The sequence below is a fragment of the Scyliorhinus canicula genome, chromosome 18, assembly GCF_902713615.1.
Source record: "Scyliorhinus canicula chromosome 18, sScyCan1.1, whole genome shotgun sequence".
Taxonomy (NCBI): Eukaryota; Metazoa; Chordata; class Chondrichthyes; order Carcharhiniformes; family Scyliorhinidae; genus Scyliorhinus; species Scyliorhinus canicula.
The window spans coordinates 14,385,286-14,399,852 of record NC_052163.1 but is presented as its reverse complement, the minus strand read 5'-3'; the positions used below and the strand labels follow the sequence as shown (position 1 = coordinate 14,399,852).

Genomic DNA, 14,567 nt, shown 5'->3' with positions numbered 1-14,567 from the left:
GGTATTGTGTGAATGATGCCGATCTTATTCTAACTAGATTAACTGTTCTTAACAAGCATCTATACTAGTGAATTTTAAGGGGTCTGGGGTTAGCAATAAGAGAACTTTTACTGACATATTTTAACCACTAGAATTAGGAGATCCCTGTGCACTGGTAAGTGGCATATATAACTCAGTAATTCAGTGTGAAGGAACATACCTCGAAACATAAGAGAGTAATTTTAACTTTGGTTCTCTAACTTCCTGGAATTGTTTTTGAAAGTATACTGGCACTTCCTGGAATTGTTTTTGAAGGTATATCTGCACTTCCTGGAATTGTTTTTGAAGGTATATCTGCACTTCCTGGAATTGTTTTTGAAGGTATTTTGCCATTGAGGATCAGAGAAATTCATTAGATGCAGTTAATGTTTCAAAATGTTTTTGACAAGGAGGCACATTGCAAATGTTTTTTAAAAATGTTTTTAGCAGGTTTTACACATGATATTCTTACAAATGTACACACAGAAAAACCAAAAACAAAACAGGAAGTAAAAAAAATGTCATAACACATAGTAGAAAAGGGGGCCTTTCGCTTCCCCCTTTCTCTTTATTTTATACAAAACAAAACAAGAGCAGGTGGAGGGGGCACTTCGGTGGTGCCCCTGATGTCACTTGCATCTCTCGGTGATTTTTTTTGTTGTTTTTATCCATTTGCCTCAGCTCTGGCTATCTGTTGTTCCTTCTTCCTGTTCCTTCGCCTTGCTGTAGTTGTCATTTCCTGCACTCTTTCCCCCACCCCCCCTCCCAGTTTGTGTTCCCTCCTTTTACCTCCCTTCTGACTCCCCTCTGTTGTTCTCCTTCCCTCCCCTTCCTCCCTCCCTGTCCCCCCCTTCTCTGCTACTCCCCTTTCATTCCTGCTGGTTTTGGCTACCCCCTCTTGCTCCCTCCCCTCCCCGGTCATCCCTCTCTTCCCTCTCCCATCCCTGCCTCCCATCCATTGTCTCCATCTACGTCTCCCGCTGCCTGGGGAAAGCGGCAGCATAATCAATGACCCCTCCCATCGGCTTACTCATTCTTCCAATTTCTTCCATCGGGCAGGAGATACAAAAGTCTGAGAACACGCACAAACAGATTCAAAAATAGCTTCTTCCCCGCTGTTACTAGACTCCTAAATGACCCTCTTACGGACTGACCTCATTAACACTACACCCCTGTATGCTTCATCCAATGCCGGTGCTTATGTAATTACATTGTGTACCTTGTATTGCCCTATTATGTATTTCTTTTATTCCCTTTTCTTCCCATGTACTTAATGATCTGTTGAGCTTCTCGCAGAAAAATACTTTTCACTGTACCTCGGTACACGTGACAATAAACAAATCCAATCCAATCTTCTATCATGTCCTGGCTACTTTCCCCAGGCTCTTGGCTACTTATTTATTTGTTTTTTGGCCACAAATAGGCCCTGGAACAGTCTGGTGAATGGCTCCCATGTTTTGAGGAATCCTCGGATGGCGAATTTGATTTTCTCCATCTGGAGAACTTCTCATAGGTCAGCCAGCCAGTCTGCAGCTTTAGGTGGTGCTGCTGATCACCAACTGAGAAGGAATCTATGGCGGGCAATCAGGGAGGAAATGACAAGGGCGTCGCCCACCTCCCCATGAAGAGATCTGGCTGATCCGATACCCGAAGACCGTTACTTTCAGGCATGGCTCCACCCTCCTGCAGGCTTTATCTGCTGCATGCTCCCAGCGCTAGTTTTCCCGCGCGTGTGGTGATCCCCCTCCTGGGAATTACTGTCTGTTTTTCCCTCGCCCGCTCTCTGCCCATTCTTTCCCTGTCTTACTCTGCACTCCGCTCGCTTGCCACTATGCTTTTCCTTTGTTCTCTCAAATGAGGCCACGTTGGCATATTAGAAATTAATGGTTAAGTTGGGAAAATCACGGGCTGCCCCTTTGTCTCGATCTTCATGTAGCTGCCTCCCTATATAGGTAAATATAACTATGTGAAATGACATCCTGGAAACCATGTTCCGATGCTGTTACCATATCTCCTCATCCATTTACTCCAATCAGCTATCTAACCTATTCTTAAATGTTGACATGGTTTCTGCTTCAATCACTAACTTCAGTAATGCATTCCACAGCCTCAAAACCATAGCACATTTGTTGACATATTTGCCACCATTTTATGTAATCTTTCTTCTATCATGAGAATCACCTTCTATTTTAGTATCAACTATAAGTTGGACACCACTCCTCCTAGCAATGGGTCAAAATTATTGATGTACGCGGTTGACAAAAGTCATCCCAAATCAGAACTCCGTTGAACACCACGACTCATTTCCAACCTTTTTTAAAATAAGTTTAGAGTACCCAATTCATTTTTTTCCAATTAAGGGGCAATTTAGCGTGGCCAATCCACCTACCCTGCACATCTTTGGGTTGTGGGGGCGAATCCCACGCAGACACGGGGGGGGGGGGGGGGGGGGGGGAAGGTGCAAACGGCGCACGGACAGTGACCCAGAGCCGGGATCAAATCTGGGACCTCGGCGCCATGAGACTGCAGTGCTAACCACTGTGCCACCGTGCTGCCCTCTCATTTCCAACCTGTTTTCCCATGGGAAGCTGTCCTTGACTTCCACTGTTTTCCTCCCTTCTAACCTGCTTTCATTGTCCATCACTTGTCACCAATAGTTTTCTGTGCTGTAATTTGTCAATGGCCCTCTGAATGTCCATTGAAAACAACATCCACTGTACTTCCTCATTCACCGCCTCACAGAACACTTGCTAGACTTGTCGAGCACAATCTTCCCACCTGTTGGTTGCTTTGAATTGTTTTCTCTTCAGTTCGATATCAAGTCATTTCACCTTCAATGAAATATTCCAATTTTCTGCCTGCCGCAAATGCCAAGTTAACCGGGCTGTCATCGCCTGGATGAGCTCTGTCTCTTATGGAAAGTGATACAGTATTACATTGGTAACTCTCCTCTCCTTCCAGGAGGGTAACAGCCTCTGCATCATGTTGTATGGACAAATTCCCAAACTTTTGCTGTCATACAGGACCTTTTATGAATGAAGCAGGTTGGTGGTCTGCTGGAGTAAGTAGGAGATAGAGCGATGAAGATCTGAGTGATTTTTTTTTAACAACGCCTTCATCTAAATAAAACAGATAAATGCAAAGGAGAAAGTACATGTGCTTTGCGGCAGGGGTTTACAAAGTACCTGCCAGTTTTCATCCTCAAGCCACCTTGTCATGAGGCTCTATGTTTTATTTTCTGTGTTTTGTCCAGTAATAAGTTTCTTTACAAGCCTGTTGGCAGCATTGTTTAATTTAGCCTTTTGCCGAGAAATAGCAATGTCTGTGAGCTGTTGATTACAAAATCATGATTGTTTATACATTTACCGTCACCCTTTAATGAAACCTCACTTTAGAGCCATTATTACAGCAAGGGAAATGGGAAGCAAAGTCAGTTTCAGTGAAAGGAGGTTTTAAATATTCAGCAGCAGACACCACTTATGTGCCTAATAATCAACGTTTAAGCCCAGGTGAATGAAAAAAGATGTATTTCGTCATGTGGACAATCATAGAGGCACAACAATGTACTTTTGTCCTTTCTCACATTTCCTTTAGTTTTTTTCTTACCCTCCTGCCTGCGTATTTAACGTATTCGTCTCACCTCAGAATTGCAGCAGAGTGTAGCTCAGGAGGAGGTCATTCAGCCCATCGAGTCTGTGCCAGCTCTTTCCAATAGCAATCCAGCCAGTGGAAGCATGTTTCCCGGGGTGTTTGTTCGCTGTAACCTGTTTTGATACATGTTTGTAATAAAATCCATTAAAGAAAAATAGAAGTCCAGTCAGTACCACTCCCCTGACCTTTCCCCATATCCCTGCAATTTGTTTCTCCTTCATTTATCCAACGTCCTGTTGGGGGCACCAATTAAATTTGTTTTCACCACCCTACCGGAGAAGGCGCAGGAGCTTTTTGTTTGTGCAGTTTAACATTCCGTGCTTTGGTATCAGGTGACCGGTACGTTAACATAAAAATAGTGTTGTTGTAAAGGAGTAAGTTTCAGTGTTCTTTTGGGTTCCCCGTATGCTATTGTTTTTGGCAAAAATGTCTCCATCTCTCGGCATTGCCTTCCTGGAGCCGTGTGGCCCTTCACTTGGTTCTTTCCTGGTCTTATTTTAAGTTTGTTGTCAAGGGAAACACTGGGATGTAAGGGGAAGATTAGAAATAAAAGTCAGCTAGTTTGAATGATGGACCTGGTTGGTGACTCTTATGTACCTATCAACTAGTTGACATGCACCAAGAAACAAACAGTTTGTTTGTTTTATCTTTGAGAAATGACTTGACTTTTACCCTTTCCTTCCCTGGGCCATGTTTGACTTGGCTATTTGTGTAAATTTCATAGTTATTACGCCTCATGAGGGTTGCTTCCCTCCCCCAGGGCTGGTGTGGCAATTCCAGCTTGAAGATGAGCCTGCAGCCATTCCTAATTGGTGTTCTTTTCAGATTTAAAGCCAGACCCAAAATGGTTGCATAGTGTTAATGTTACTGGGCTAGCAATCCAGAGGCCTGAACTAACCATGACTTCACATCCCACCACAACAGTTGTGGGATTTAAATTCCGTTAATTAAGTATATTTGGAATTATTGTCAGTAGTATTACTAGCAGGAATGGTGACCGTGAAACTACCAGATTGTTGTTAAAAACCCCATCTGGTTCACTAATGTCCTCTCGGGGTGGGAATCTGCTGTCCTTACTGAATTTGGCCTAACTGCAGAACTCAGACCCACAGATATGTGGCCGATTCTTAAGCAAGGCACTCGGTTGTAACAAACTGCAACCCACCAGCAGAACGGACCCACCAGAGGTGGTGACACGATGGTATACAGTCAGGAGTGAGTGGCTCTGGGAGTCCTCAACATTGACACTGGACCCTATAATCTCAATCATCAAAATGGCATTAATGGTTCCAGAGAATAATCAAAATAATGCATGTTTATATCTGGAGGAATAGAATACGAGGGGGTAGGAGCTGTGCTACAGTTATACAAAGTCCCAGAACAGTGCTGCAAGATAATGACTTAGGATCAACCATCTCCAGTAACTTCATCAATGATCTTCCCTCCACCGTAAGGTCAAAAGTGGAAATGTTTGTTGATGATTTCACATTGTTCAGTTTTGATAAGCCGTTCAGTTATATCAAAGCAACTACCAAAGACAGTAATCTACGTGGACTGCAGTGCTTGGAGAAGGAGGCAATTGGGGATGGGCAATGAATGCTGGGCTTGTCTGCAATGTCTCTTTCTCTCAGGTAGTCCTTGGTGTAAGGAGGATGCTTGTCATGGAATATATTGCGTGGGAAGAACCAGACGGAGTCTTTCAACGTTGGGAAACTGTTACTCTTCAGTTATAGAACATGGAACAGTACGGCACAGAACAGGCCCTTCGGCCCTCGATGTTGTGCCGAGCAATGATCACCCTACTGAAACCCACGTATCCACCCTATACCCGTAACCCTGGAGCTGTGAAGCATTTATGCTAACCACCATGCTGCCCACACGGTCTGGCTGACCAGGAAATTTTCCAGCTCTTCCCACCTGCCAAAGGCATATTGGAAGATTTACAGGTTGATGATCAACCTGTTTAGCTGTGATATGATTGCACCTTCCCAGCGTGGGTCTCAACCCCCAGGTTTCTGACGCAGAGGTAGGGGCGCTAACACTCCCAAAATCCAGATTTGCAATGCCAATCCCTTGAATGAAAAGTGCTACTGTCCGTGATAGGACAGAACATCGCACAGATATTCGAGGGGAAAAGTATCTATTCAGTCAGATTTTTAAACAGTAAATTAATACTAACTATTCTGTTTCTGTATCAGACTGGAAAATGATGGGTGCGATTTACTGGCTGTGTCTTGCTGGAATCGGGACCGGGCTAGTCCGGTAGATCCCGGGAGAGGCTTTTTAAGGGAGCCGCTCGTTAATGAGATGCCGCTTTCAGGATCCTGCCCACAATGGGCAGCACCCAGATGTAGAGATAAGTGAGTTTAAAAGCTCACTTCAGCCTGCCGCTGCTAGGTGGAACCAGCGCCCGGGGTCTACTGGCCTCGCTGAGGAGACCGCAGCTGGGTGCCGTTTAGCACTAGTCCTCACAAATGGGGTCCGGGGTGAATGGCACTTGGGTTAGATTGGGGCGGGGGGGTTGTCTCCCAGGTAAGTGGAGGCTCCTGGGTGGTTGGTACCTGGGCACCCTGGCATTGTCTAGGTGGTGCTCCCATGCTGGTGGGGGCATTGTCATGCTGACAGTGCCAGTGTGCCTGTGTGGCATTGTGACCAGGCCGGGGCTCGGGCCCAGGGTGTACCTGCCCTTATGAGGTGGGATGCAGGGGAGCTCAACGACCACCTTGTAGACGAGTTGGGCATTGGGGGGGGGGGGATCCCAATGAAATGGCGCCCCGATCTCTTCCTGCACAGCTCCTCAGTGCAGGAAATAACACTAATTGTGGCCTCGAGGGGGCCTTCCCCACTGGGGCCCGAAAGCACAACAGCGTGCCAACCGATAGTGGGGTCGTTCCCGGTGCTTGTCGTGCCAGGAATGCCCCTCGGATCCTGCCCAGAGCGGACTCTTGTTTTTGTTAGATCGCACCCAATAAATAGATGAACTGGAAAATTTATAGCATTAGTGCTATGAGAGGAGAATGTATTCATTGTTACTTAAATCAATCAGTACTGTAATTATGAAATTGAAGATATGTCTTGAGAAAACTTGTTTTTACTAACATATTGCTGCTTTGTAGGTCAAAGACCTTCAGAAAGGAGGTAATGCGTTTTCACTAACTGGAAGCTCTGGGAAAGTATTAGGCATGGTAGGTCTATGTATTTATGCTGTATTGTGCAGTGCAAATAGTTATAAAATGTCTTTTTTTTTCATCACTGTAGTTCAGTTGAATTCAACTAAAACAGAGAAAAGGTTATTCTTAGGAGGAATTTGCAGTTTTAGACCCAATTGGCTCTTTTACTATGGGGCTGCCAACATCGAGACTGTGGCAGAGTGGATGAGCCACGTTCAGGTCGTGGGAGGGAAGGGGCCTTGAGAGCTTTGGGGATTTGTTTGTGGAGGGACGGTTTAGTAGTTTGGAGGAGCTGTCGATGAAGTTTCAACTTCCAAGGGCGGACTAGATCTGTTACCTCCAAATACGTAATTTTGTTCAAAAGACTTTTACTACATGTCCCTTGGCTCCGCAATCCTCCTTGTTGAAGGGGTTCCTGTCACTAGCAGGGTCTGGTTGGGGGAGAATTTCGGGTGTATATATGGGCAAACCCTGTCTACGGAGGTAGCCCTTTTGGATGAGTTGCAAGCAAAATGGGAGGGGGAACCAGCACCTACCTATAGATGAGGACGTGTGGTGTGAGGTCCTTTGCAGGTTAAACTCCCCATCCTCCTGAGCATGACTCAGCCTAATTCAGCTCAAGGTGGTAATAGTGCTCATGTAACTAAGGCTAGGATGAGTAGTTTATTTTTGGGAGTGGAGGACAAGTGTGAGCGGTGTTCCCTGGGGCCGGCTAATCACACCCATCTGTTCTGGTCATGTACCAAGATGGTAAGCCTTTTGGTCTCCTTCTTTATCACCATGTCAGAGATTCTCAACATTGATCTGGAACCTTGTCCTTTGGTGGGCATTTTCTGGGTGTCGGACCCGATGGGGGTGAAGGCGGATGTTCTGGCCTTTGCCTCGTTAATAGCCCGGAGGCAGGTTCTGTTGGGGTAGGGTGCTCTTTCCAAGGGCCGGTGCAGACTCGATGGGCCGAGTGGCCTCCTGCACTGTACATTATATGATTCTATGAATTAGTCACCATCAGCTGTTAAGGGGTGGTTAGTTTTTAGTGTTGGGGAAAGGATATTTGTTTTTGGGGGGGATTTATATGGTTGGTTGCGTTTTTCTAATATTGCATTATGTAACATTTCCCTGTAGATACTGTGTTGATATTATGTTTGCAATAAATTACATTTAAAAAAAAAATAAGGATATATGTATTTTTTAAAAGTTATTTTGACCCTTAAATCGAGCACATGAGATATTTCTAATTTTATTTCTTTACTTGTGTCAGGCTCTTAAAAGCTGCGAGAAAAGCACTAAACCAATTTATGTATCTGTGGGTCACAGGATTAGTCTGGACACCGCCTTACGCCTGACGCATTCCTGTTGCAAATACAGAGTACCAGAACCAATTAGGCAGGTATGTATTTATGTTTCATACTTGGTTTGTATATTGGGAAGCAATGCTGTGATTATTAAGATTACTATCTTTTATATCATGACAGTAACTTTATATTATTATTGAGGTAATAAATTTTGCACAAAGAAAAAATTGCAGCTATATATCTGATTGTCATGTTGAAACATTTCAAAGCATTTTGCGCAATGAATTATTTATGAAGTGCAGTGATTTGTTACATTAGCCAATGTAACATTCATTCTAAACCACCAGCCTGCTAAAAACAGCAAAGAAATTAAAGACTTGTTAATTTATTTGTTGGTATTGGACAAGGGAGGTATATTGACCAGAGCATGGAATCTTGCAAAAGATTCAACACGAGCTTCACTAAAAAGCAGGTACTGAACACTAGAAAGAAAACATAAGGCGAATTATATGGGAAAATTTATAGAATAAGTGAAAACCATTATAATTAAGGGGGACTTCCAACGGCAGAGATAATAAAAAGGGGAGGATAGTTTGAGTATACAAGACTCCTTTTTTATCCAATGTGTAAGAAGCCATTGGATCCCATGCAATCGCAGAAGGTGTAACACCTGCCTCTTTACCTCTTCCATGCTTAACATCCCAGGCCCAAAACACTCATTCTAGGTTAAGGAGCGTTTCACTTGCATCTCTTCCAGTTTGGTCAACTGCATTCGCTGCTCCCATGTGGCCTCCTCTATATTGGAGAGACCAAACACAGACTGGGTGATCGCTTTGCTGAGCATCCTCGGTCTGTGCGCATTCAGGACCCTGCCCTTCCTGTTGCCTGCCATTTTAACAAAAGACCCTGTTCCCATGCCCACATGTCTGTTCTTGGCCTGCTGCAATGTTCCAGTGAAGCTCAATGCAAACTGGAGGAACAACATCTTCCAGTTAGGCATACTACAGCCTTCCGGCCTGAACATCGAATTCAACAACTTCAGATGCTCAGCTCTACCCCACCTTGACCCATTTATTTTCATCCCATTTCATTTTAGCTTTCTTTTACCAGTTCTTCCTTTCTTAATTAATATTTAATTTCCAACCCCCCCCCCCCCCCCCCCCCCCCCCCCCCCCCCCCCAAACCCGGCAATCTTATCCACCTTTCCTTCACTGTTCTCCTCTTTGCTTCCCACTTCCCCATCCCCCACATCTACAGTTCATCCTCTGATAGTTTCCCTGCTGTTTGACCTTTCACATCTTTTGTCCTTTCTGGGGACTGCCATTAGCATTGGCCATTAGCACCAGGTTTCCCTGGGTTTCTGTGGCTATGACTCATCTTTCATTTTCACTCCACAGTATAAATATTTCCCCACTTTCTCTGCCTGTTAGCTTTGACAAAGAGTCATCGGACTCGAAACGTTAGCTCTTTTCTCTCCCTACAGATGCTGCCAGACTTGCTGAGATTTTCCAGCATTTTCTCTTTCGTGTAAGAAGTCAAGTGAAGGGAGAAACACTGCTATGCCGAGTAATTGGAAATGGACCATAGCAGAAAAGAGAGTAGGGGCTGGATTTTCACGGCTGACTCCAAAGACCTTTTAAAAAGGGGAGGTGAGACCCCCGATACAGAAGTCCCAAGCCATTTCTGACACCTCCCACTTTTGCTGGTGGGGGCAGGTGGTGAAGTATGAATCACAAACTGGAACCCAATCTGGCTATTTGAAATTAATGTTGAGTTCAAACAGACCCCACTTTTGCATTTTCAAGCATCTTAACTCGCAGTGTGGGAGTCACAAATTCGTGGAGTAGACATAAATGTCCTTGAAGGGTGGATAAGGTCTGTTCAAGTGACTCAATCTGAACATTTTTACCAATCCCCAGCCCCCTGAAGCTGTCGGTGTTTAAAAGAAACATACTCTGGTTTGACTGACAGGCAATCTGGTGTAGGTTAGAAAAAAAATTACCATCTGTTCCTGCAGTTTCTTCGAGCTCTCTGTTAACGTTTCCCCAAGCCTGTTGTTACACTTTGGTAGGAAAACTAGAAAAGGAGAATATTTTTTAATAGAGAGACTGGGAAATGTTTCTACTCACAGGCTCCTGGATATCTTTGTGCACAAATCACAAAGTTAACATCCATGTGCAGAAAGCAATTAGGAAATGTTATGTTAACTTTTATTGGGGTTGGAGTATAGATGTAAAGAAGCTTTATTGCAAACCATTCTGTGACTGCAATTGAGAAACTGTGTACTGTTTTAAAGTCTTAAGGAAAAATATACTTGCCTTAGAGGGAGTACAGTGAACGTTTACTGGACTGATTGCTGAGTTGAGAGGATTGTCCTATGAGAAGGGATAGTAGAGATCAGGCCTAAATTCCCTAGAGTTTAGAATAATGGAAGGTGATCTCATTGAAACATAAAAATCTTAAGTGAATTAGCAAGGTTGGATGTTTCCAGCTGGCTGTTGACTCTAAAAATAGGGATCACGGCATTAGATTAAAGGGTCAGTCATTTGTGATGAGATTAGATTTTTTTTTTATTTGAAAGGTTGGTGAACCTTTGGAATTTTTCTAACTCCGAGCCATGGTTCCTCAGTTTTGAGTATATTCAAGTCAGAGATTGCTATGTTTTCGATGTGAAGGGGTATGGAGATCCTGCAATGACGTTTGGCTGGGGAAGAAGATCAGTTGTGATTCTGTTGCATGGCAGAGCAGGGCAGAATGGTTTACAACCACTCTTATTTCTTATCTTTTCTTGAGGGAATGTAACGAGTAAAGGAATTGAAAAGATAAAGAGAAGGCAAAGAGAAAATATGAAATGAAAAATCAAAGAGTGAGAGCAGCCTATATTCTATAGGAAAGTCAGTAACAAAAGGTGAATTAAGACAGGTAGGGTCATTAAGGAACAAGCACAGTAAGCGCCTAGGATCTAATACCGATATAGGATGGATTCTGAATGCTGGAGGCAAAGCAACACTGCCAGCCCTCCTCACAGCTGACCTGCCCCTTGCTCGCAATCGACCCCCAACCTCCTGGTAATTTAGCAGCAGCTTCGGCAGAGTGAACTAAATCTTTCCACTGCCGTGGTGGGGGTTGGCAGTGCTGGAATATCAAACGTTTCATCCTGCCGTGGGCCATTTCCTGTCCCTGGCAGCTTGAAATGCCATTGCATCTGCCACTGTACAGACAGCAATACAACAAGGAACCAGTGTAGGAAGCTAAGCTAAACCTGTGATCAGCTCACATGTCAAATCTGTTGTGTTCCTTTTGTGTTCGGTGGGATGGGGGGGGGGGGGGGGGGGGGGGGGGGCTGCTCGGTACTGGCTAAAAGCAAATGCCATTTTACATGTGAATTTAACAGCTGCCTTTATATAATGAGCTTTGTTTTCTGAGCTAAACTGAGAATCAGTTTCCATCGATGAAAAGTGCGCAGCATTAGGTCGCTGCCTGGCGCTACTTGCATTGCGTGCTGATATTTAGTAATTGAGTAATAAATTATTTTTAGACAACATGTCTCTGCTGTATAATTTAAGCACTGCTGTTAGTTTGATCTACAGTTATTGTCCAGAGTACTACAAAGCAGTTTGGGCAGCAGGGTAGCATGGTGGTTAGCATAAATGCTTCACAGCTCCAGGGTCCCAGGTTCGATTCCCGGCTGGGTCACTGTCTGTGTGGAGTCTGCACGTCCTCCCCCTGTGTGCGTGGGTTTCCTCCGGCTACTCCGGTTTCCTCCCACAGTCCAAAGATGTGCGGGTTAGGTGAATTGGCCATGCTAAATTGCCCGTAGTGTCCTAATAAAAGTAAGGTTAAGGGGGGGGGTTGTTGGGTTACGGGTATAGGGTGGATACGTGGGTTTGAGTAGGGTGATCATGGCTCGGCACAACATTGAGGGCTGAAGGGCCTGTTCTGTGCTGTACTGTTCTATGTTCTATGTTCTAAAGGGGCTGGTTTAGCACACTGGGCTAAATAGCTGGCTTGCAATGCAGAACAATGCCAGCAACGCGGGTTCAATTCCCGTGTTATTATTATTGAAAGGATAAAGCCATAAATTACCATGAGCGGCAGTGGTTGTAATCAGTATAGGCAGTATCTACTTCTGACATTGACTTTTGGAAATACGTTTGTTGTAATCATTACCAAAAGATACTTCTGAGTATGAAGCGATAGCAGAACTTTACAATCTGTGCGCAAAGGAGGACTACCTATGAATGAATAACATAAAATAGTTTAGGAATATGTGGAAACCTGTCTAGTCATTTCAAAGTGAGAAATTGTATTTTTTTAAACTTGAGCCTCCGTTATAATACTGATAATCTTTATTGTCACGAGTAGGCTTACATTAACACTGCAATGAAGTTACTGTGAAAATTCCCCCTGTCGCCACGTTCCAGCGCCTGTTCGGGGGTGCACAGAGGGAGAATTCAGAATGTCCAATTAACCTAACAGCACGCCTTTCGTGACTTGTGGGAGGAATCCGGAGCACCCAGAGGAAACCCACGCAGACACTGGGAGAACGTGCAGACTCCGCACAGACAGTGACCCAAGCCGAGAATCGAACCTGGGACCCTGCAAATGGGGAAAATATAAGATTCAGAGCAAAAGGGACCAGAGTCATTGCCGTGAGCTTTCCAAATATGCTCTCAAGTATAAAATTTGTACCAAGGGTCATCTTCCCTCGCTGGTGTTGGAAGTCTCGGCGGAAGCCTGGAGAATTGCTATTTAGAAGTCACAGTGGCGTCAGAGTACAGTGATAGCTGACAGGAGTGCACCATGGGCATTTTTCCTTCTGGCTTCAGTTGGGCCCTACTTCCAATTTAAAATCAAAATGACAAACAGCAGAGATACTTCGAAGGGAGATTTAAAATCCACAGGAGCCTGGATTGAATTCTGAGAGAACGTTGCCATTTAATTAACTGGAGAATGCAAACATGTCACTGTCGCCTATTGCACCATTTCTCCATTCAAGTCCAGGTTAAATCCCAATAACCTGCTGTGCTATAAACTGGCTACTGAAGTTGGACTGACTCTTTTTCCCAGTTCTTGCAAATGAAGCAAATAAAGTGGGAGGAAAAGAGGAGAAGCCAGATAAACACATGAGGGAGAAACGAATAGAAGATTGTGCTGATCGAATTAGACCAAAGGAAGAGAGAGAAGCCCCGTGTGGAGCAGAAACAACATTGTGGACCGGTTAAGCCAATTAGCTTATTTCTTTTTTTTCCTTTTTTAAAAATAAATTTAGAGTACCCAATTATTTTTTCCATTAAGGGGCAAATTTTAGAGTGGCCAATCTACCTACCCTGCACATCTTTGGGTTGTGGGGGTGAAACCCACGCAGACACGGGGAGAATGTGCAAACTCCACACGGACAGTGACCCAGAGCTGGGATTGAACCTGGGACCTCAACACCGTAGGCAGCAATGCTAGCCACTGTGCTGCCCCTAATTGGCTTATTTCTGTGCTGTAAGTTGTATGAAATACTACGTAAAAGTAGAGACGCGGTACTCAAGGGGGCATTTCTGTTTTATTTCTGTGGGTTGCGCCCCGTTCTGGTGAACTCAGATCAAAGACACCACAGCAGGGTTGAGATTATTTAAAATCATCAGTGGAATCATGCCTGCAATTAGTTGAGAGAATAACAACTTGAATAATAGTTCCAAAGGAACACCATTCAATACCTGACAGCAGTAAGTGAAAGGAATAGAAAAACAGAAAATGCTGGATAAACTCAGCAGGTCTGGCAGCATCTGTGGGGAGAGAAAACACAGTTAACGTTCTGAGGCCGTATGACTAAGAGTTTCTCTCCCCACAGATGCTGCCGGACCTGCTGAATGTATTCAGCATTTCAGATTTCCAGCATCCATAGTATTTTGCTTTTAATTGAAAGGAATATGCTGGTTGAACTACTAGAGAATAAAGAGGAAATGCATTTGTGGATTCCAGCCAACATGAGGGTGCGAAGGTTGGTGGAATGAAGGTTTGTATTTTTCCACTTGTCTTCTGGCAAGAGACATAGGGATCCTTGTGGACTTGTGTCTTCAGGACAGCGAACGAAGAATAACTCAGATCACACTGATATTCGGGCAGCACGGTAGCATTGTGGATAGCACAATTGCTTCACAGCTCCAGGGTCCCAGGTTCGATTCCGGCTTGGGTCACTGTCTGTGCGGAGTCTGCACATCCTCCCCGTGTGTGAGTGGGTTTCCTCCGGGTGCTCCGGTTTCCTCCCACAGTCCAAAGATGTGCAGGTTAGGTGGATTGGCCATGATAAATTGCCCTTAGTGTCCAAAATTGCCCTTAGTGTTGGGTGGGGTTACTGGGTTATGCCGATTGGGTGGAGGTGTTGACCTTGGGTAGGGTGCTCTTTCCAAGAGCCGGTGCAGACTCGATGGGCCAAATGGCCCCT

The 14,567-nt window shown here is 44.6% G+C and overlaps 1 protein-coding gene across 9 annotated transcripts in view; it reads left to right on the top strand.

Moving 5' to 3' along the window:
• The window catches only part of LOC119953034 (endonuclease V-like), a 110,571-nt gene that overhangs the window by 28,340 nt on the left and 67,664 nt on the right, over positions 1-14,567 (top strand). For all 9 annotated transcript variants that reach the window (XR_005457943.1, XR_005457942.1, XM_038776815.1 and 6 more), the window contains 2 exons: positions 6,786-6,854; positions 8,098-8,226. Coding sequence is in view for 7 of the 9 variants with exons in the window: in XM_038776815.1 (XP_038632743.1) it covers positions 6,786-6,854; positions 8,098-8,226 (198 nt within the window). In the remaining 2 variants the exon portion in view is untranslated. The remainder of the gene's footprint in view (positions 1-6,785; positions 6,855-8,097; positions 8,227-14,567) is intronic.